This window comes from Theropithecus gelada, chromosome 5 (assembly GCF_003255815.1).
Source record: "Theropithecus gelada isolate Dixy chromosome 5, Tgel_1.0, whole genome shotgun sequence".
Classification (NCBI taxonomy): domain Eukaryota; kingdom Metazoa; phylum Chordata; class Mammalia; order Primates; family Cercopithecidae; genus Theropithecus; species Theropithecus gelada.
The window spans coordinates 35058804-35082848 of record NC_037672.1 but is presented as its reverse complement, the minus strand read 5'-3'; the positions used below and the strand labels follow the sequence as shown (position 1 = coordinate 35082848).

Below are 24045 nucleotides of genomic sequence, written 5' to 3'. Positions count from 1 at the left end.
TAATAGTGTGACTGTGTAATAAATTGTTGAGGAAATTCTGTTTTGTGAATCTTAGGTGTGATAGGACTAAGAAGAAAGGCAACAGAAAGACACATCACCATTTCACGTCTTGAATGAGTCTTTCTGGACCTGAGGATCAGAGTTGTAAATTATGGAGATCTGATTCCTCAGGTAAAGGAAGGCTCATGAACTAGGCTAGTACTGAGTACCTCAAATGTGCAAATCCTACCTAGTTCTGAGGCCTCAGACACGTTCTTTCTGGCTCTTAGTTTCTTAGTCATATATGGAAAAAAAGCTTGGCAGAGATATTTCCAGTTATCTGGCTCAAAAGCTCAATGACAGTCTAAGATGGCTTGGTTCAGAAGGCTTTAAATATCTTTTCCTTCAAGGGATCAGTCAAAACTTCAACTTATGTGATTTGTTTCTAATTACATTTTTAAAAACACAGACATGTATAAAGAAGGAAACAAAATGTCCATGAGTTTTCTACCCTGAGTTAATTTAACATTTTAGGAAATGCAATTGAATTTATACATATGTGCAATTATGCATTCTTTGCTCATTGTACTAAGTTTATAATATATATATTTGGAGGTAGCTAAATCACTTAACCTTTCACTAGTTTTGGGGATTTCAGCTTCCATTTTTTAAAAGTTCGGGTGAATGTATGTCTTTGTGTGCATGTGCACATGTGCGTGAGAGAGGGACAGAAATATATTGAAAGAAACAGATATTGTACCTTCATTTCAAATCGTGTACTTATGAAAGAGTCCTGTGTTTGGAACTAATTGTCAAAAGTAATGCATACATATTTTAAGATTCTTAGAACATATTTTCAAGTTTATTTTTAAAGTATCTCATCAGTCTTTAAAATACTATGCACATCTTGTTATACTCTAGTGATGAACATTATACATTTTAGATCTTTGATAAATTGCTTTGACACATCATTGATTTTACACACACACACACACCACACACACACACACACACACACACACATACATATATATACACACATACTTGATTCTTAAACTGGTTTGTGGTTACATTGGCTAATTCTTTCTGTGACTTACCTTTCCATGGTTGATGACCATGTGTCTGTGGAGGACTTACTATTTTATTTTTGTATGAATGCTTAGAGTATTATCGTTTCCAGCCATATTTATAGAGTATTTCATTTGCTTTTCAGTTTTGTTTAAAATATTCTTTATATGAGCATATTTACTTTTTATGTGGTCAAGTTTATTGATTTATTATTTGTGAAGATACTTCTAGTTCTTGTCATAGACTAGGCTCAAATAGGATTGTTTATGCTTTATGGTTATTGTATTGCAGTTTTAGTATAATTGTTTTTGTTAGTCCTCGGACCTGGTTTCTAGGTCTTATTGAACTGGCTTGATCATTATAGCAAATAAGAATTTTTCTTCATATGGCTTTGAAGTGCCCTTTGGAATTTATGCTTAGAAAATGGACAATTAGTGTAACTAATTTCTCTGTAATTAGGGTTCATCAATATTACTTTTCAGATTGTCAGGATATAAGTAAATGTTTCCTTGGAATTCTCATCCGGGAATGTGAAATTGTTGTTTGATAACACTTGAAATCTCAAAGTCGACCAGCATTTGTGTAGAAAATATCTTTTGATGCTTTATTCAGGGTCCACAAATTTTAGGTAAGCATCAGAGAGGAAAGCTAGTGCACTGATGCTATTAAATGTGAAACCATCTATTGCACTGCATATATACTTTGTGATTTGCCCTTTGACAAGTTGAGAAAGTTCTACTCTTCACTAATTCACAAGGTGACAGCTCAACTCGTCATCAGAGGATTTTTTTCTGACTAGAAAGAAAATTTGAAGTTTGAAAATGTCACAGTTTATGGCAGAATTATACTCATATTGTAGGCGGGCCACTGCATTTTGGATTTCTTTCACTGCTTGCTAAAACACCCATTGTAGTTGTTTATAAGCAAATAGTTACAACGATTTTATATCATATTTAAAGCTCAATTATTAAATTATGTAAAATGTTTTTCTCTTTACCTAAACTTGTGAATATAGCAAGACATAATGTTGATTAAGTTCACATAATCAAGAGGTTTGATATTTCTCAAAAAAATTATCCGAGTTATATAAGTTAGACAAATACATCCAGCAATAGAACGCTTTTTTGAGCTAAAGATGATATAAGATCAATGAAAAGGCTGTAGCATGTCAGGTGTATTAGTGCAAATTTCAGAATTCTTCAAAAAGAAAATTACAACACCTGGAGGTCAGGACTGCTGTGGTGCTGTGGAAAATAGAAACAATAGATAAAGATGTCAAAAAGCAACAGATGAGGATTACAAGCACCAGTATTAGTAAAACAGTAGTAATTATAGCAAGTTCAAATGTTAGAAATGAGCGTGGTAAGGTGTAGGTATCTTTGTCTTCTTCCAGGAGCATTTCAAGAAAGAATACAAAGGAAAGAAAGGAAGTTTTTTATTTCTTTTTTTAAATTAGGTACAATGATTCCTTATTACCCACCTGTTTCCCCCAAAGCCCCAGAATTCATGCAGTTTATTCATGTCTCTTTAGGTCGAATATAAACTAGCCCTGTCAAGTCTGAAATCAAGATTATATAGTTTTACTTTGGTGTAAATATACTTAAAATACCTCAACAGTCGGTTTTTTCAAAGCAAACTTTGTATCTAGTGATAGGTCTTTAAAACTGCTATGTATCCACTAAATGCGAGACACTATGCTAATGACTGGAGATACTGAAATTCTTTGCTTGCCTGTGTAAAGTTTGGAGTTTCGTGGCTAAAACATTCACATAGCTACAGCAGGTGATACGATGCAGGACAAAGCCACCATTGAAAGATTGAGAAGGAATATCTGTGACATGCTAAGCGTAAGAGGGAGGTCAGGAACAGTGTCAAGGAGTCTTACCTGGAATAGAATTTGGGGGAAAGGTTTGGAGTAGCCAGCCAAAGAGCAGGCAATATGTATTACAAAATCCAGGAGGGGTGTGTGTGTGTGTGTGTGTGTGTGTGTGTGTGTGTGTGTGTGTTTATGTTTATGTTTCCTGAGTGTCATAAGTATAGGAGAATGGCAGATCAAATTGCAGGTAAAAATATAGGCTAGCTTATGAAGACCTTTTTATCTTGAAAACTCAAGAACTGTAAGACAGTGATCTGGAAGTGATGTCATTAGCTTTGCATTTTAGATCATTCTGGCAATAGTGAGGAGTAGAGATTACAGGGGTTGAGAATTGGGAAAGGAATTCTGTAAGGAGGGGCTGTAGTGACCTGAAGGAACAACATGAAGATCTGAAATAAGGCAGTCTTGGAAAGGAGAGGAGTCAGAGTGAATACATTAGGAAACTGTAGTCAGCAGAATTTTGTGACTGAAGTAATGTAGCAGTGATTGGGCAAAGAGACTGATTTACACTTAATTAATCCTAAATTTCTGGTGGGGTTTGTGGAAAATTTTTGGTGCTAGAAGTTTGGTATGGGAGAGCAAAAGCTTTGATATGCTTATTGCACATTAAGGTGAAGATTCTCAAATACAAATATTCTTTAGTAGTACAGTTTATACATTAGTCATTAATGTTATGTCTATTGAGTGTTGTCCTAAGTGCTATTATTATATTTATTTTGCCAATAATGAAACTGAAGCAAAAATAAGGTTGACCCGTCTAAAGTTACAAAGGAAGTAAATGGCAGAGCTAAAATTATGTTCAGAAAGTCTGATTGTCATTCCCACTCTCAGGTGCTCTATTCTCCTGCTTTTCAGTCACATGGAGATCTGACCTATGAAAATTATAGCCTGGAGATAGGATTTTGGAAGTAAACTAATTTATATGAAAAGATGAAACTACTGGCCTGAATGACATGACCCTGGAGAGTCCATGTAGCTTTTGTGTGTGCTGAGGTTACGACTTTGTCATTCAGAAAGAGGAAGTGAGATTGGGAAAGAGACTGAGTGACCAGAATGATAGGAAAATCCAGAAAGAATTGTGCTATAAAATTCAAATTGAATGCTAGTTTTTTTCTCTTTTTAAGAAATAAAATTAACAATTCTAAAACCTTGAAAAACATAGCCAGAAATGTCCGTCAGAAGTCACAGGTGATAGTCACAATGATTTTAGTTTAGTTATTCAGAAAGAGAATAAAAGAGGCTGGGGAATGAAAAGAAGTGAGACCATAAATTCAGAAAGCTTCCTCAATGCTATAGAGTGATGTGACTATACAGGCCAAAGAGGGATTGAGTGGAAGTTCATGGTGGATGAGAATAAAAGAAGAGTTTTTCTTGTAATAGGTAAGATAGGATCACGATTGTGTGGATTTTAGGGTAATCTGTCTTGGAATAAGATTTTTTTTAAAGAGCAAAATTATAATTTGAAATGCTTTTTAAACTTTTAACAGAACATTATACATCCATGGGCATACCAAGTTGGATTTCACAGTCTGGCATACTGCAATTGAAAAAGCAGCAGGTACAGATGGTAATGCTTTACAAGATCAGCAGCTCAGCAAAAATGACGTTCCCATTATAGTGAACAGCTGTATAGCATTTGTTACACAGTATGGTAAGTATCACTGAGTTTTTATTCAACTCCTAGAACTGATCATATCATTCTTACAGGTTTTTAAGTGGTACCTCTATTGGACTGAATTGAAACCCTTTATATTTGTAAGTACACTAGTGAAAAATAAAGGCAGATTTACTGTTCAGCTAATTACCATTCCTTCTCCCAATAAGACTCGTTTAAACTATACCATACATTTTTACCATTTCCTCCTTCCTTTATATGCATAAAATATTAAACTGTTGAAATAATCTAAATTATAATATGTACATAAAAATAGTAGATTATATGTTTTATTCAAGTAAGAAAAAATAGTAGATTGAAGACTATCTTTCAGAGATTACAAGGCTAGATTAAAGCCTACAGTGACACAACACGTCTAAGCATGTTTTTGGAAGTGATGAACTGTGGAACAATATGTAAAATAATTTGCTTCCTTTGGCATACATAAAGTGTGCATGTAGTTTATGTTCAGAAGCATAGCTATTAATTTTCACAATTTTTGCTTATTTTCAACAAATGTTTCAATGAATAGTCTGCAAATAAAAAACACGTTGATCTGTACCATGGTCCAGCTTCATGTCAGTTTTATATGCTATGTTTAGTATTTTAGATATACCTGAAAGCTTTCCTCTTTTCTTCATGTTTATTTTCAAATGGTTATGAGTTCTCCAAATTCCTTTTATTGCATATATCTTTCATACTGTAAATTTCTTGACGCTATTTTAAATGTGAAAATGTTAAAATGTTACCATGAGCCCTTTTAACCTGTAGGTAAATGCCATTTATTTAGATTACAAATGTGGAAAAGCGGAAAATGATTTGATATTTTGGATTGTATTAAAATTTTTTTGTTCTCCTTATATTAGAGGTATCTTTGGGTGTTTTTAATTTGAAAAGAAGATATAAGTAGTGAGGGCTGCAGTAAAGCCTTGTATTATTAGTTAATTGTTTCTGTATCAAGTGCTTATTGTATGCCAGTCACTGGTCTCACTCTTAGAAACACAGTAGTGGAAGTAAAAAGTTCAAGACAAAGCTATGAATCATATCTTCTAGTATGGGAAACTGACAATACACTGATATGTAACAAAATATCAGAACTAATGATATGTATAAAGAAAATACTTTTCAGAAATTAAACTTAGGCATATTTTAATCTCTTGTTCTAGGGAGAGTGTCATTTTAAGTATTTTACTTACTTTGTATGTAATGCAAGTGCAATTATTAATGTCCAGATTCATTGTGTTTTTATGATATATCTACTGAAAATATTATACATAATATAAAAAAATATACATATGATATATCTACTGAAAATATATACATAAAATATATACATAATATTACTATAAGAAGTTTCCTGCTATGATAGTATGTTCATGTTTTTCTTCCTAGCTATAATCATCTGTTAAAAAATGGAGGAAGGAGAATGTTACCTTTATTTGTTACAGCCATTGAGTGTTAGTGTACATTTTGCAGATACACATGAATCACATATATGTTATGTTTTAACAGGAGCATAACCTCATTGGGAATCTTCACAACGTGTTAGTTTCATAATGGCATAAGGCCTTTCTTAAGCAAGAAATAATTAAAATACCTTGACTAGCTCTGATGTAGCCAATTTAATGTTTTTCTAGGGAAATCAGAATTTTCCTTGTGTTTATTTGGGTTTAAAATAATTCAGCATTAGATTTTTTTTCAACTAAAACTCATACATTATAACAACTTTATACATCTATTACAAGATGCCTTCACTTGCATGTTAGAATAATAAAGCCAATGAAGGATTGTGTTTATATAAATAGATACACACACACACTTAAATATATACACACATATGTGTACATACATATATTCATATATACACATACATATAGTCATATAACATGTATCTATTATATATAAATGTATGTATCATATATTTTATATTATATATAATTATATATAAAATTGTGTTTGTATTATATATCTACTGAAAGTATATAAATAATCACATACTGGGCACTACAGTAAGAAGCTTCCTGCTATGATAGTATGTTTATGTCATATATATATATTTATATTCAGAACATTGGGGAAACCTCAATGCTACCAGCATGTATAGAAGAAAGATTTGGCAGGAACTTAGAAAATACCCAGTGATTATAGGATGCAGATGGTTTCATGGTAGCAATTATTTTGAACCTCCTGAGCTGTGGGTTGAAATCTCAAGACCAATTTTCTGTGCTCATTTTGTCATTGTGTCAAGGTTTGAACTTGAATGAGTTCATAGGATGACTCTTAGGGCTTTAATTTTTAAAAAGTAAATTACACTAGTTATTGGGGAACATTATTTCAATTATATAAACAAAATTATGTTCAAATTATTTTTCAGTTAACTTACTTGAGTGCCAGCTATTAGAAATTCATTCAGCTAGAGATATACTATCTCAAACGCTTAGTCAGTATTGATTTTTGTAGAACTTGCTTATTCTTGCATTAAGCAGTCATTTATTGAATACTTGCAGAGTAGTTCTAGGCACTGTGTAACTACCAGATATACACAGAGATATGTCACAGAAAATAAGACATCATTTTTGCCTTCTAGAAGTTTGCAGATTTATGAATAAGAGACAAATACATGAGCAGTTACAAGTTAGTGTATAAAATTCTCTAGTAAAGAGGTTCAGGGGGTGCTTCCGGTGTCCAAGGTGTAGGGGTAAATTTCACTCACAGAAGGTGTGGTATCAGAGAACTTCATAGGTAAAGCACAGTGCTTACCATGAGCCCTAAGAGAAAATGGGAGCTAGTTAGAAGAGGATAGGGATTCCAGGAGGAGAAAAAGTGTGTGCCAAGGTATAGAGTCACAAATTTTGTGCTGGGAGCTTTGTGGTATTAAATGTGGCCAGAGCTTAGTGTAAGGAGAAGGAGTCAATCAATATAAAAGGCAATAGGTTAGACCAAGTCAGGTAAGGTTTAATATACAAACTAAAATCCTCAAACTTTGCCTCGTAGGCAGCAAGAGGACAGTATTCGAATTTTTAAGCTTGTTGATAACACATACAGACCTGAATTTTAGATCATGCTATTATCATTGTTGAGACACACAGAGGGCTGCATGAGAATGTGGGCAAGGAGTTGTGACAATGTAGTAAGAACTCAGTGCACAAATAATAGCATATGGGATGGAAAGGAGAGGACAGTTGTGAGAGTGAGATCATGATGAAGAATCTATGTGATGCAGTACTGCATTTTTTTGTTTTTAATGTGCTGATTGAGAAATAAATACTCTGGCTTGTAAAGGGCTAGGGAGAAGGCAATGCCATATATTGAGGTAGAGAGGAACAAGATAAAGAACATGGTGGGGGTGGAAAGTGAGGTAGTAAACAGGGCAGGAGAATTAATTCCTTTGGGTTATTTTTATTTGCCATAAGATGTATGGGTGTATGTGTGTATGTTGCGTGTATATGTAATGGAATGTGTATATATATGTGTGTATGTGTAAAATCATGGAAATTAAAACCTGAGTTAAAATGTTTATGTAGAAGTGATGAGGTTGGATGGGTTCTCACCCAGTGGGCAGGAAGAGAAGAGAATTGAGGAAGGATCCCTGGGATGACCAGAAAGTATTAGATGAGCAGAAAAAATTAGAAGACTGAGAGAGCAATCACAGAGGGAAGGGAGAAAAAAAGAGATACGAAATCATGATGTCATGAAAGTTATGGGGTTAAAATAATTTACAGGGTTTCATTCAGAATGTCAAATGCTGCAAGGAGTTCTCCCTAGATAAAAGCTGAAAAGCATCTAGAAAAAAAGAACGTTGTTAATATTCTCGATGAAGGGTGACCCCAACAGAATGGATATTGGGCAGAGATGCAAGATTGTGTGGTCAAAGGATTAACAGGCTTGTGAGATGGTAGAAGGAATAAATATAGGAAATTCAGCCTGGTTGTGAAAGGAACAGGGAAAAGAAGCCTGGGAGGAGGCAAGGGAGGCTTTTGGGGTTTGAATTATTGTCATCGTTATCATCACTCTTCCTCCTAACCACTGCTCCTTTTATTTGGTATGGAGCACTTCATGAATCAGTAACCATGAAAAAGAGGTAACCCAACTCTCCACAGGAAATAAGGGAAGATGGGAGCTTTCAGAAATTAATATACAACATGGGGGCAGGAGGGTGAAGACATTTATACCACAGAGGCTCACTTTTGTCAGTGAGAAATGGAGGTAAGTTGTTTGCTGGGAGACTAAGTGAAGACAGGGCACTTTAAGTAAAAGAACATTTGAAAAAGATACTATGGAGAGCTGGAGGAAGGACTGATCAGGAGCTTGCTAAAAGCTGAGTCTGCGATGATTTGCTCATTAGGTTTACATTTTAAATACTAAAATGAGGGATAAGAAGCCTTTCCTGCTCATGCATGTTTATATCATCTGTTGTGTAATGATTTCATCATCTTACACATCATCTCAACACAAACATTTGTTTCATTTTTAAAATATCAAACTGGCTTTTGTATTTAGACTTTAAAAATATAATATTTTTAACAAAGGTTTAGGATGTAAATATATCTATCAGAAGAATGGTGATCCTTTGCATATAAGTGAACTCCTGGAGAGTTTCAAAAAGGATGCAAGAAGCTTTAAATTGAGGGCTGGAAAACATCAGCTTGAAGATGTGACGGGTGTGTTGAAAAGTTTTCTCTCTGACATTGATGATGCACTGCTTACCAAGGAGCTCTACCCATACTGGATCTCTGCTTTAGGTAATATTTATACAGATATATATATATAGATATATGTGTGTGTGTATATATATATTATACAGACCATAATACATGCTTGCCTTTTAATACTTAGACTTTTTTGATAAGTTGAAATTTTAATTGAAAGAAAAAATGTACATAATGGCTTAGAACAGAAATTGTATAAATATCAATAGCTGTTTCAGTCTATCTCAAGAGGAATTAAAAATATTTGCTCAATCATTTGGTATATACTTAGTTTTCAGTCGATTTCTTAGTTCATACTTTGCTTTAACTTTGGAATGTTATACTCAAGTCCATGTGTGCTACTAATTTCCCATTAAAAATAAAATGAAGCATTTACTATATGATTCATTTTGCAAGATAGTGTATAACAGTTTTTAACTGTTGCTTCATTTATCCTAGATTCCATCTAATGAAATAGAATTTTGTTATACACTGTAAGAGAAGCTAATTAAGAGATGACCCTAAGAAAGGAGTTTATTAAATCCCTCATGGGTCAAATTAATTTCAGTAAAGCCTGTTTTTAACCTCCAATGCTTTAAAACAAGTCCTTTTATTGAAACATTACAATAACAAAGACTTAAATGTAAATATTGCCTTTAATTCCACCTTTTTAATAAAGATGCTTTTGTTTATCCATATTATAGTCCTTTTCTCTACTTTTGTAATTTATGTATATAACAGTTTTATTTTTATTAATACACCATAACCATTTCTCATATATCTATAGTATTTTCCAAATGATAATTTTCAGTCCTCCATTGTTCTAGGTTTTAAAACTTTTGAATTAGTCTATAATTATAATGTGTTTGTCTCTTATATATTTAATCTGTTTCAAGATTTGGAAAATGGCTTTTGAATCTGGTCACATGGCATTCCTCTAATGAGAAGTAATTTTCCTCATTGAAAGTATGTGTTTGATCTAAAACAATTGATATATTTAAAGATATTTTTGAAATGATGTCACAAAACACGCACAGTTTGAAAATTATCCCAAGAATGACCCTAGTTAGTGTCAGGAAGAGTAGCATTATAACGAAAATAAAGTTTCTCATGATACAACTACCTGTCAGAAGTCTTTCATTTGCCTTCTGTTTCTCAAATCAGTAGGGTTCACTGTAATACCAAGAATACTTGATTATATAATTTTCTAAGATATGAAATGCAGAGATAAATACATTGCTTTAATCTCAGTTACCCTGCAACCCTCATTTTTGTTTTAAGAAAGTTTTATTGAAATGTGTGAAGCTGTTTAGAGTATCTCTACTTCATAAAGACTTATAATTTGTCTTTATTATAAAATTGGTTATCAGTAGTACATGGCAAGGCTGGGCATGGTGGCTCATGACTATAATCCCAGCATTTTGGGAGGCCAAGGCAGGAGAATAGCTTGAGACCAGGAGTTCGAGACCAGCCTGGATGACATAGTGAGACCTTGTGTCTGCAAAAAAAAAAAAAAAGTGTTAACTCAGGCATGGTGATGTGCTCCTGTAGTCTCAGCTATTCTGAGGACTGAGGTGGGAGGATCACACGAGCCCAGGAATTCCAGGCTTCAGTGAGTTGTGGTGGTGCCACTGTACTCCAGCCTGGGTGACAGAGCTGAGATGCTGCCTCTTTAAAAACAACAACAACAACAACAGGTGACAAATACACATTTGTTAAAGTTGTCAAATTGAGTGACAAACAAGTCTTCACTGTTGTCAGTCTACCAGAACAAGGTAGTCAGCAGGGGTCAGAGTGTGTCCGAAAGGAATGTGTTCACCTTTGCCTTGCCTGTGAATTCTTTGAGAATTTATTTGGAGAAGGCTTTGAATACTGGGTCAAGTAACCTTTAACTCCTTAGCTTTTCCAAACAATATAGTTCGGCCAGACCCTTCAATAGTGGCCATGTTGGACCTGAAAAGAATAAACCAGTACCCTCTGAGTGAATTCATAAAACTCTTTTGACGCACTGTGTACTTGAGGTAGAGAATGCCTTATAGCCATGTACCACCTATATTTATACGACATATGATCTGTTCTTCTAGGAACACTGTTAAATTCTGTGTCTAGTTGAATTGCTCATTGTATTTTCTATATGGCCTGAAATCTTTCCTGAGTTTTACTTTCAATTTATTTAGCTTTATTTTGAAAATATCTATTTTATAAGATGTGTGAAAATATGTGTACTAGCATGACTTTTTGTTTTAAGCATAGTAGTGTTAAATTTTAAGGAATAAATGCAATTTATCCTACAGTTAGAAACTAGATAACATGAGGATAAATGTTTGGATTATACTGGGAATTATACATAATTAATTTCCAGTAATGTCTTTGAATGTAATTTGGGTGTTTCCCACTCTTTCTTATAGAGAGTCATCTACTAGTGCACTTAATTCAGTATACTCATGTGTATGGTTATTGATCTCATGTATAGTCTAAATCAGTACAAAAGAGATATCACTTGCAATTTTGAATAGGAGTGCACTTGAAAACTGTGTCATACAGAGTTTCCTACCTAGCCAGGGATCCTAATGCCCTTTACAAGTGACTTTGTACTTTTAAGACATCATTAGTGTGCTGCTGATTTTCTGTGAATAGAAGAGGTAAGGCTAAGCAAGAAATAAAATAGTCTTGTTTCCAAAGATAGTTGCGAATTGAGAGGAAATAATAAGTGTGGTCTCCTTGAGTTATCAAGTCAGCACAAGTGATTTATTTGAAGAATGATCTATTTCCACCGTCAGGTGGTATAGGCTAAACTGTCACTGCATGTCCTCTACAGAGTCTAGATTTTGGGGGATTCCTGTCTCTAGTTTCTCCAGATGTTTGCCTTCTTGGAGTTAGGTGAGTGGAGGGTAATTCGTTTTCATCCTCCTCTCCATGAACCAACAAATTTCTGTTCATGACAAAAGCAGGAAGTCTATCATCCTCTAAATCCAGATTGTAGTTATTAAGGACTGGGCTTGACTTCTTCCATTGTACTCTCACCTTTTCAAAAGATTTGAAAGTACGCTTTACCTGGATCGAAGAGGTGCTGTATAATTCATAGTTCCAGGATGGTTCGTAGCTTTGGAAATATTTTTATAATGTCGTGAGAAGCAAAAATCAGAAATGTCATTTTCAAATACAATTGAGAAAACATTTCCTTAGCCAGAGTTAAAATACTTTTGGCTTAACTCTTCAGTTTGTACTCTAGTTTGAATAATTAATTGAATGTATTCCCATTAAGATAAAGTTCAGTATTCCATAAAGTAGAAGATAAAAAAATACAATCCCTCCTAACCTTGTATTTTAAAAGTTATTTGTTTTCAATTATAAATTATAAAAACTAGAGCACATAGTGCTGGAATGTTATGTAAATAAATACTTTTCCAGATTGATAGAAAATTACTTTAGAACTTCGAACAATTGTCTACTGAAACCTGATTGTATCACTTATTAAAATGCGTTTGTTTGTGACTATTTTACAGTACTGCTGATAGACGAATTCATAACATTGATAATTAGTTTAGGCCTCAAGTTTGTTCTTTTTTTCCCTCCAGATGCGCAAGATGACAAGGAAAGAATTAAAAAATATGGAGCATTTATACGTTCTCTTCCAGGGGTCAACCGAGCAACATTAGCAGCTATCATTGAACACCTGTATAGGTGGGTAGATGAATGAACTTTTCTAGACATTTCAAACACAGCACTCAATAAGTCACTATTTCTTATGTGATTGTGAATCTTTCTACATATCATAAGAGCTCATGTTAGTCTGTCTTTCTGTAATTAAGTCACATTTACAGATAAATAGCACTAGTAATTTCTTAATCAGAACTGATCATATACAGTATCCTCAAAGGCATCTGATGCATAAGCAAGAATTTTAAAACTCACTTGGTTTGGAAGCTGGAGAATGAAGGATGTGCAAGGACCAGAATTTTGTAACAAGAATCTGTGTGTGAAGACAGTATTTTCTCGTGGTGGACATTTCTTTATTATCAGTTTATATCTTAACTGACCTTTATATTTTGGTATCAGGCTATTGATACAATGAGGAAATTTTAAAAATCAAAAACAATTTTCTATGTCAAGGCATGAAAGTCTCCTTGCATTTGGAAAGCTATGAGGAATATAATGGTGCCTTTACAAATGAGGTCTGAAGGATGAGGACATTTGAAAATAACCTTTTAAGTTAAAACTGTTTTTTTTTTTTTAATCTTAGCAAGAATTATTACAAAAACTTAAATAAATGTAAATTTTGGTTAGAGAATATATTGTCGCTCCCTGAATGGATGAAATACTCGCTTGAATAAATTTCGGTAAAGCTGGATTTTGCTGAAAGTACCTTATTTGCAGTGTCCGTTTAGAAATCTTTCACAATTTGTGTTCTTTCCTCTTGTTCTTTTCTTTCCCAACCACTACTTCTCATTTATATCAGCTCCATTATTGTAAAACTGATTTTCTTATTGCATCATACAAATATAGTCTACATTATATAGTCCTATCTCTATGCCTATGAGACGTTGAGACAGACTTTAATATAGAGAATTTTAGCATGCAGCATGGAATTATAGAGGATAAATTGAACGATTCATTGCGCATTGTGGTCCGGGGGATGCATCTGTGCTTCAGATTTAAAGAGACATATGAACTGGGCGTGAAAGAAGAGTATGAGAAATGAGTGAAGGATAATGTCTGGGACATAGGAGTACTAGGAGATGAGAGGGTTATAGTTGGCTGGCAGGAAGTTGTGGAAGGCTTTGTAGGTCATGCAAAAACATTTGAATTTTATCCTTTAAGTGATAAAAGTAACTGATCAAACGTTTTAGGATAATAATCCCTATGATGGGATTGGTAGGGAAGATGTAGCATAGAGGCAGATAAGCTAACTAGGAAACAGTTTTGTTGAGTTTCTGATGAGAAGACCTGGAGGAGAAGGGACTGGTCAAGCTGAATATGGAACATTGGAAATGTTAACACCTCGGAGCAGAGAAGTAAAGGAAGAAAAGGAAACACTATATTATACCTATTTTGTCCCAGAAACTAAGGCAGCCACTTAAACTAAAGACAAGAGAAGTGAAAAGTGCCAAAGGGGATGATATTACAGAAGGAAGTCTCAAGAAATACAGGAATGTCCTTAAAGATAATGTCCTTAAAAAAAATAAAAAATAAAAAAAAAAAAAAAAAAAAAAGATTGAGAGGAAAATTTGGATGAGGACAAGTTGATTTAGCATTTAATTCAATCCCTACCCTAGCTAAAAGACCATTTCTGCCATCAGTAATATCCACTAAATTCCATTCACAATGGGATTAAAGAGTTTCTGACTGTGAGATACTTAGATTCTAGTAACAGAGACAGACATGCAGATAAATTTTCCAGATGTTTACAATTAAGTGTAGTGTGAAAGCATAGACATTGTTTTGAGAGGGATGTTCACAATTATTACATCCTCTTCTATTAAATTCCAGCCCCTTTTGCACCTTGAAAATCACATGTGATGATTGCCCTTGCACCATCTCTGCTATGCAGTTTGGTATTTTATTATGAATTCCCTACATTATCATGTATATTGCTATCATGTTTATTCACCTTTTCTTGTAGCTACCTGAATCTATGTTCTTCATAGATGGGAATGTCTAGCTTAGTCTTACTACATTCATTTTATGGAGTTACTATGTTCATTTGACGGAGTGTGCCACTTACAGTTCTCATCTGTTACATTTTTAGCAATGTTACTTTCCCTTTCTTGGGGATGATGCTTCAGGGAGTTGTTTTGGTTTTTTTTGTAAACTTTTAAGTTCAGGGGTACAGTGTGTAGGTTTGTTACATAGTTAAACTTGTGTCATGGGGAAAAAATGTAATTGCATTTTAAAATAGTCTACTTTGTGATCATTTATTTTGAATAACTGTATGGACACATGTGCCCAAATATTCTTTCTCATTTGATTTGCACTTACGGGAACATTTAGCCCAGCTTTGCAACTGGAATTTGGAACTGTCAATTATATGCCTAATGACCTACCTTTTTTGCCTGTTTTCTGCATACCTCCTACCCCATTTCCTCCTCCTATGCTGCAGCCCCACAAGCCATTTTACACCATTCGGCAAGCATATTTCTATGCTTTGGCCACAGGTTGTTTTATAGTTTGCAATTGTTTGGATATGGTCAGCCCTTTCTCTAAATCAACAATTAAGTATGACTTTGTAACTTTTACTAATCCATTTAATAGTACTTTTTCTCATGTTCTTAACTAGATTATAAGCTACTTGGAAGAAAGAACCATGTGTTTTTAAGTCACTACTGTATCTTTTATATCAGAGAATTTCAATATTGATGTGCTTAAAAATTGATAAACTGGCTTTCTGTTCTATGAAATTTCCAAATAGAAGTGTATCATAATGAACTATGCTTTTCTCTAACAGGGTTCAGAAATGCTCAGAAATCAATCACATGAATGCCCATAATTTGGCCTTGGTCTTTTCATCCTGTTTGTTTCAAACGAAGGGACAAACTAGTGAAGAAGTGAATGTAATTGAGGACCTAATTAATAATTATGTAGAAATATTTGAGGTAAATATTTTGTATCCTGCCCTTGTTAAAATGATTATAATGTCACTGTTTGCCAACATATATATATGTTTTAGGGTGTTATTACTCAGATCTTTATTAATATTTAGAAATATGTAAAATAAGGAATAGTCATTTTAAAAAAATATAGGCATAAGTAGCTTTTAAGCTATAGTCATTATTTAAATTTGGTTGCATTTAAAACTTTTTACCATCTGATGTCTGTTGGACAGAATATTTCTATCTACAGGATTTTTTGCTTGTGTTTTCTTTTTCTTCATGTGTATGAGTTATATCTACTTAGAGGTATAAAGTTATACATTGAACAATTCATTAATAAATACCGGACTCTTAAATTCTGCAGTTGAAAGCACTTTGGTTTTTTCTTTTACTTGTGTCACCAATTGGGGAAAAAAAGCACATTCTAAAATATTATTATTCTATGCATTTTACTAAGTAATCTGTTTTAATTGACTTTTTAATTTTCCATTTTATAAAGTTAATATTTTCATGTTTCATCAGAAAGCTGTTGGAATAGGAATGATGTCTTGGTTCAAAGAAGTAAAATTAGAGGAAATAAGCCCAGGATTCAAATTGGTGGATTTGGGCGAAAGGTCCAGTTCTATTATATAACTAGTTCTAGCATCTCCATTTTGTCATTTAACCTTTTGAACATTCCCTTAAATGGTGTTTATGAGTCCACTTGTTTTCCGGAAGTATGGCTATACCACATGAAGTCAAGAGGGTTAGTGTAATCAGTTACCATTGTAGAGTTCTTACATTCTTATTATAATCACTTATCATAAGACAAGAAAAAGGAGCTATTTTAATAAAACAAAATATCACAGTCTGTATCTTAATTCACATAGGAATAGACACAAGATTGTGGGATTGTCTTTGCTCTTTGATCTCCTCTTTACTTCTTTCTATATCTGTCCACTGTTTTTTGATCAATAGCAACTTCTTCGCAATAATCTGATGCTGAGAAAATAAAGATTTAGAAAAATATGATGTATGGCTTTACATGCTGTCTCTATTTTCTGTATTTGTAGTTTTCCATTAGTAAAATGGTTATCTTCATAGTTATGTTAAACTTTACCTAAATGATGGAAATTTAATAAGCACTTAATGAACATTTCAGTTTGATAAATGAGCTTTGTTTCTCAACCTGCATAAACTTAAACCAGTCATCAGATCCTTTGCTTAAGTTTCCTAAGAAATAGAACTTCCATCAATGCAATTGCAGCCTGAAGTAATGTCATCATAAAATATTTTGAACTTTAGGATACTCTATCTTGTTTATTTTATTTCCGACCTAGCTATGTGGGCTCATACTGATTCCGATGGCCATTCTCATTTATTTTTAAGTTGTTGGTATTTAAATTCCTGAAGATTACATGAGGATGAGTGTCATCACTCTTCGTATTCTACATTATTAGAATGTCCCGAATTATATTTTAAACAGGTTAAAGAAGATCAAGTCAAACAAATGGACATAGAAAATAGCTTTATTACCAAGTGGAAAGACACCCAAGTGAGTAGTAATAGTTAGATCTCTAAAGAATTAAACAAAACAGAAACTTCCATTGTAAGTAAAGATATTTGCTGTGTGTATTTTCAAGTTCCTATTTTAAGCAAAGTAAAAGTAATGGGTGAAAAAAACAACAATTAAGTAAATTGGTTGTGTTATTCTGCAACCTGATACATACATGCAAAATATGCTAATGTAAAATTTTAAAAGTAGAGGGAAAGTCAGTTTTAATTTACCTCTCAAGGTTTTCTTTATAAGATCAACTTTTGTGTATAAAAACCATGACTGAAAATGCTAATGGATTTCAAAGGAAGCATTTAAAGCCAAAGAAATACTTAGAGTAAATTGAAAATTCAGACAGCCTAGTGATTCTTTTTTGTTATTGTGAGACTATAAATTATTTCTTATATGCTTTTGCTTTGCATGCTTTCAGATGATTGTATTAATGGAATGCGTCTAATGTGATCTTTGTAACACATTCTAATTTTTGTCCTAAGTTGACTTTTCTACATCCTGTCCTGTTTTCCTCAATCACATTGTACTGGATTTTTGTGTTCCGGTTGCACTATGCTTGTTTGTTGAATATTCACTGGAATTTCTTAAGGCTGATCATTAGTCATCTTCTAGTAACTAGGAGTTAGAGTGGATTCAGGGTACCAATATAAATGATAGAAATGGATCAAATGAGCTCTGTTTACAGATAGATAATGAGGCAAATGCTTTTTTGTTAGAAACTAAAGTCTCCTCAGTCCTGAAATATCCACAGCTAACTAGAGGAGTCATTGAAACTGTCATTCCATACAAAAAAAAAAATAGAGGAAGGCTTAGATCAGTACTAATACTATGATATTAATGAATTATTTTCTCCATTTTGACCCAGAGTAATTATGCAGCTTCCAAAGGAGTTAGCTTTAACCTTAAAAAATCTAGCTCATTATCAATTATCTTAAATTCTCACTTTTTTGGGGAGCAGAGAGGAAGACTTTAGTCATGAAATAAAGGATTGTGTGAGGCTGAGAGGTAACCCCTGACCATACTATCTACATTGTTATTTAAAAGGTTTGAGTATCTTTTTGCGTTTTTATCTTTTATATTTATAGTATAACAAAGAAATAAGTTTTGAATGCTTTCAATTCAGTCTGTATAAGTAAGTAAAAACAAGAAATACAGTATTTGGAAATGATAAGTAAAAGAGTCTGGGAAAATCTGTTTTTTTTTTTTTTACTTAAATTTTTCCTCTAATTCATTTAAAACTGTCTTCTGGAGTATTTTTTTCTGACATTCAGTCTCTTTGTCTTACCCCTGTTTGAATTTCTTACCTATTCTTCTTTTTTATTTCACTCTATGAGTTCTTTGTATTTACTTTTTAAGTTTTAAAATGTGTCCTTCCTGGAGAGCTGTTTATGCAAACATAGTGAAAAGCAAAAGTGTCAACTGTATGTTTTCCTTACTGGAATGTATCTGTAGCATTGTAAGTCAGGAGGAAAAACTGGAAATAAGCTTTTCTAAGCCTGTAATGCCAGAAAAATTAAGGAACTTTTTCAAAGTTCACCTTTAATGTTTTTCTCAAAGTTTACTCATTAGATTTTATGCTGAGGCAAATTTAATTTGAGAATTATTTCTTGATTATGATCTTTTTTATTTAAATCAGGTGATATTGTTTCTAATTGGTTACATAACTTAAGGGAACTTCTGAAAAAAGTTACTCAAAATATTTTTCATAGATTAATTTGGTTCTTTGTTAACCTCCTATATGGTTAATCTATATAGTTATGATATGATATCCTAAGGCCTTTTATTTTCAGGCTTGCATCTTCTTCACTTAGTCTGTCTTTTGGGATATAATGATGACCTAAATTAGTACTTAATTCTTGGCCAAAGATAATTAAAAACTTCTTTTTATTGTCTACCATATTCCATGAATGACCTCACTTTTATTTTCATTCCTAAATTTATGTTATTTGTAGTTTTAATATAGCTCTGACATAGTTTATCCTCAAAGTTCAATTTTCAGGCATATCTTCTCTTTAAAAATGTAGCAAGCCATATTTTGCCTTTTAAATATTGATATCATGCACACATTACAGCTTGAAGCAAAATTACATGTGGTTTGTTTTCACCCCTCATTTTGTTTATCCTGTTAACGTACATGCCGATGGCTCCTACGACTTCTGTTGTTGTAGCCAGCATATTTCCATTGTAGCTGGATTCATTATTTTAGGAAGAATGTAAGGGTGTTTGAGAGCACTAAGCTCCTGAGTAAGAGATAAAAAAGAAAATCATTGTGATTGTTGTTACTGATTATAACATTTGTGTAAATGCCTTGTCCTTAACCATGTCTGGAAATGGGCACATCATGCTTGCGAACGGCGGAATTGAGCTTGTTTCATTGTTATAAAATATTCAAAAATATGCCTGGAGCTTTATAACTGTCTTCAGTTTCAAATGTGTGTTTTTACAATATATTTACCTGTGTTGTTTCTACTTCTGCCCTTTTCTAGGTTTCCCAGGCTGGAGATTTGTTAATTGAAGTATATGTAGAAAGGAAGGAACCTGACTGTAGTATTATAATTCGGGTAAGTTCTAAAGGTGGCTGTAAAGAGGACTGTTGGAAGTCACAAATGTTAGCATTATTTTACATATTTTGAATTTTCCATTATGATATTTTATGTTACTTCTCCAGTTCAAACGACTGCCAACATAGACTTTTTATACTGATATCCCCCAGGAATTCTGTATTTTAATCATTTGGAAAGAGAACATCTTATGTGCTTTGGATTACGTGTTAAGATTTTCTTCAGGTTCTGGAAAATACCCCGAGCTTAAATACTTGCTCTTCCCCTTCCTAGCTTCCTGACATTACACAAGTTATTTGCTCTAGGCCTCAGTGTTCTCACCTGTAGAATGAGAAAAAATCACAGTATTACATCATAGCATTGATGTGAGGACTCTGTAAGATAATGCATGTAAAACCCTTAGCACATTGCTGAGCATGTGTTTAATAAAGAACTATTACTACTAGAGCTGTTACTAATAATAATAATCCCTCACCCTTGTTTTCTATACTTTAGCATCCAGTCTTCCAATTTATTTGAATATAACTGTGGGACATTTATTTGGATAACTCTTTTATTCCTTGAGAGTACTAATCATTTGTGATGAATTTAAAATAGATCTTTCTCATGCTACTATATTTAGTAATTTGTCTGCCTTACAGATAGTAACTGATATTTCAGGTTGCTATTTGGTAAGAGTGATTTATTTGTTTGAACAATAGACATTCTGCCATGTAACAGAAATTTGGCTTTAGCTACTTATCATTTTTAAAGTCCAGGATTAAACAGAGTCACAACATTAGATATATTTGGACTTAAGTTAAATATATTTTGATTTTAAGTTTTGTGTTTCTAATGATTATGAATTGTGACTATATACCAATTAAGTACATTACTTGGTACATGAAGCTGAAATATTAACACTGTAATTATAGGCTTTGTCTTTACGAAGCATTTGCCTTGCCACTCCTTGGCCATGTCATATTTCTTAGGCTGAATGCATAATGCTGATCATAAGAGATGTGAGGAGCTAGTAAAGATCAATTAGCACAAGTTAATCACTAATGCTAGAGGAGGTATTCAAAACACATGGCTTAAATCTATACACAGGCTCTTTAGTAGTACATTTTAATTTTATTTTCTAAAGTCACAACAGAAGTTATAATTGAGCCAAGTTCTTATGTTATCTGGTGTGTTTAGATAAAAGACTTGCCAGTTTCACCTATAGTAACCCCAAATACTCTTTAGAAAATAACAGAAACTATTTAAAACCAATTATATAGGTTTTAATGCTTACGATTCTGCAAAACCCTTTAGTTACATTTATCTCTGCTAATTATTACCTAAACGCATGGAGGTAGATGAAGCAGGTGATGTTCCAAGTTTATAAGAATGGAAACTGGGAAGTAAGAATACTAAGGCCAGAATACAAACCTGGGTCACCATAATCCCGACTGGATGTTCACTATACTGATCTGTATATTTTGTAGAGTAATAATTTCCCAAGTGTGGAGTTTTAGGTGTTACTAAAGAGGAGCTTTTGGTCTCTCTTGATGCAAGAAATAGAGTTCTGGTCTTCCTGTTTCAGACCAAGGTGCTTCCTGCTTCCTGTTTCACAAGTGGATTTCTCAATAATTTGTTATTTTTTTAAGAAAGGGCTATCCTTAAAAATATTGTACATTCATGCAGATCAACAGCATGACTGAAATGATTCATCTGTTCCATACTGCTTGATGTTCTCTATTATTCCTAGATGCTACAATAAATTTTTTTTTCTTTTAAGTTTCTATTTCTTTGGGCTTTTCTAAATAGAAAATAGTGAACTTCATTGTATAATTATATTCCAAAAAAGCACTAAATTTCATAAAATACAAAAGGTAGACTTTGCGAGTTACCTGCAGTGAAATAGGTTTTTTGTTATTTATGTATGTGCAGTATGCTTATGAGCAATTATGGGCAGGAGAAATGGAAACAAATACATTTCTAAGGAACTTTTAGTAGGGACGTCCTTTTACTGAAAATGAGCAAACCAAGTTGCAACTGCAGTATTATCATGCTTAAAACATCATTATAACTAAATTCGAATTGAAGAAAGCCATTTTGCTTTTGGCCAGCATGGACTTAAGATTGGCATAAGCAAAAACAAGAAGCAGCAAATAAAAAATTCCAAAAGTCCCCGAAGAGGTGATGTGCTTGTACAGTGGACTCAGGCTTTGGGACTTCGGTAGAGCCAACCCCCAGGCTGGCACTGCAGACTCTGATATCCATCCTGGAATCCTGGTTCCAGCATACTTTGGTATCCCACCATCTGTCACTTGGCATGGCAGGGCACACCACGGACCTCCAAGACCCTGGAGCTTTTTGGCATGACTGATAACCACTGACTGTGTATAATTTAGAATCTAGGCTGAATAAACCAAGTTACTCTACACTCTTAATTATAGAACTGACGAGTAAAAAGTTTTACATTTAGACCACTGTTAGATTCATTGTCTGGCGAAGACCATTCCTCATGTCATTGGGTACATTCTTTCCTTCTGAGTGGTCTAATTGCTCAGTAAGTGATTAAAAAAATCATGTCTATATTGTATTTTCTTTTCGTACTTAGGTACATTTTATGGAAAAGATCTGAACATGCTGTTTTCTCTATGGGATTTTGGAAGCTGGTTTTAACCATGCTCAAAATAAATTCAGGATATCACTAAATGGTGGATGGGGAATATTATTGGCCTAGCATAAGGCTACTTCTGTGTCTAACATATTTTTTGAAGAAATATTACTTCTCTTACAGATATCTCCTGTGATGGAAGCAGAAGAATTAACTAATGATATATTAGCAATAAAAAATATTATTCCTACAAAAGGTGATATTTGGGCCACATTTGAAGTCATTGAAAATGAAGAGCTAGGTAAGTGATTTTTATACGAGGGATTCTTAAATTATTTATACTATAAAAAAGTACTGTTTAGGACAAGACTTTATAAACATTTTATGTCTTAACATCTTGTTATGATTTTTTTTTACCTTAGTGCATGTGTTAATATATGTTTGAGGTTGACTTTTTATGATTTTACTCATCAAAATAATTATATTACCTTATTGACTATAAAAATACAGTGCAAGACTTTAGGTATCTCTTTTGGTGCCTCAGGAAAGAAGACCTTTGTTATAAGGACAAGCGATTTGATTTGGTACAATATTCTGAGTGGTGTGAGTTACTATTATTTAACCAGAACGCTATTAACAGAAACAAAGAATGTTGATTTAAAATAATGTTTATCATTCTATAAAGTAATTTTAAGAGCAGCAGAAGCTTCATTTTTGTCTTTTTCCTTTTTCTATCTTTATTGGGTCAAATATTTTGTTCTTTCATCTCCAAGATGCCTAGGGATAAAGGGAGCATTTAAAGCACCTTGACTACCCCAACAGTCAAGTGCTGAATAAGCTTAACATTTTAATAACACCCTGTGGTTTCAAAGACCTCCAGAAAAAAAAATAAGACACAGAATGTCTTTGTACCTTCACCATCTGTCTAGCTGCTACCTACTAAGGTCTTGGGACACTTTGGAGTACAGCTGCCAAACTGCCAAAAGAAAAATCTTGCCACCCTCAAGCTCAGAATAAAAATTAAAATACAATATTTAAAATACCCCATAGTGTGTTATTAGGAGTATTCCAATCAGTGTTAAAATGAAATGGGATTGTCAGTACTTGGTCTTTATGTTTTTATTCCTGTATTATGATTGTGCACAATTCTTTAAAATTTAAAATGTTTCAATGTTATTTTAAAATATACATTGCCAAGATCTGATGACTGTGGTACTTTGATGTCACTTCACAGTGTCTCCCTCAATTGGTCTCAATCCTCCTCGTGCACAGAAATACTCTGGCAGATGACTCCTATGACCCCCAACTGTCAAGTCCCCAGATTCACATCTGGGTTCGCCTTACCTAACCTTCTATGGCATTTATTGTTAATGACTATTCCCATTTTATTTGATGATCTTCACTCTGTTTTCCATACTGCCTGGATTCTCTTCATGATTTTCTGATCATTTTACCTCTTTTTTAGATTCTCCTTATTCTGACTTCTAAACATTGGG

General features: G+C 33.4%; 1 protein-coding gene across 2 annotated transcripts in view; it reads left to right on the top strand.

Moving 5' to 3' along the window:
- Positions 1-24045, top strand: part of ARAP2 (ArfGAP with RhoGAP domain, ankyrin repeat and PH domain 2) — a 178692-nt gene that overhangs the window by 108730 nt on the left and 45917 nt on the right. For both annotated transcript variants that reach the window (XM_025385218.1, XM_025385219.1), the window contains exons 20-26: positions 4411-4574; positions 9107-9319; positions 12844-12949; positions 15711-15858; positions 17321-17389; positions 19888-19962; positions 22733-22850. In XM_025385218.1, the coding sequence (XP_025241003.1) occupies positions 4411-4574; positions 9107-9319; positions 12844-12949; positions 15711-15858; positions 17321-17389; positions 19888-19962; positions 22733-22850 (893 nt within the window). The remainder of the gene's footprint in view (positions 1-4410; positions 4575-9106; positions 9320-12843; positions 12950-15710; positions 15859-17320; positions 17390-19887; positions 19963-22732; positions 22851-24045) is intronic.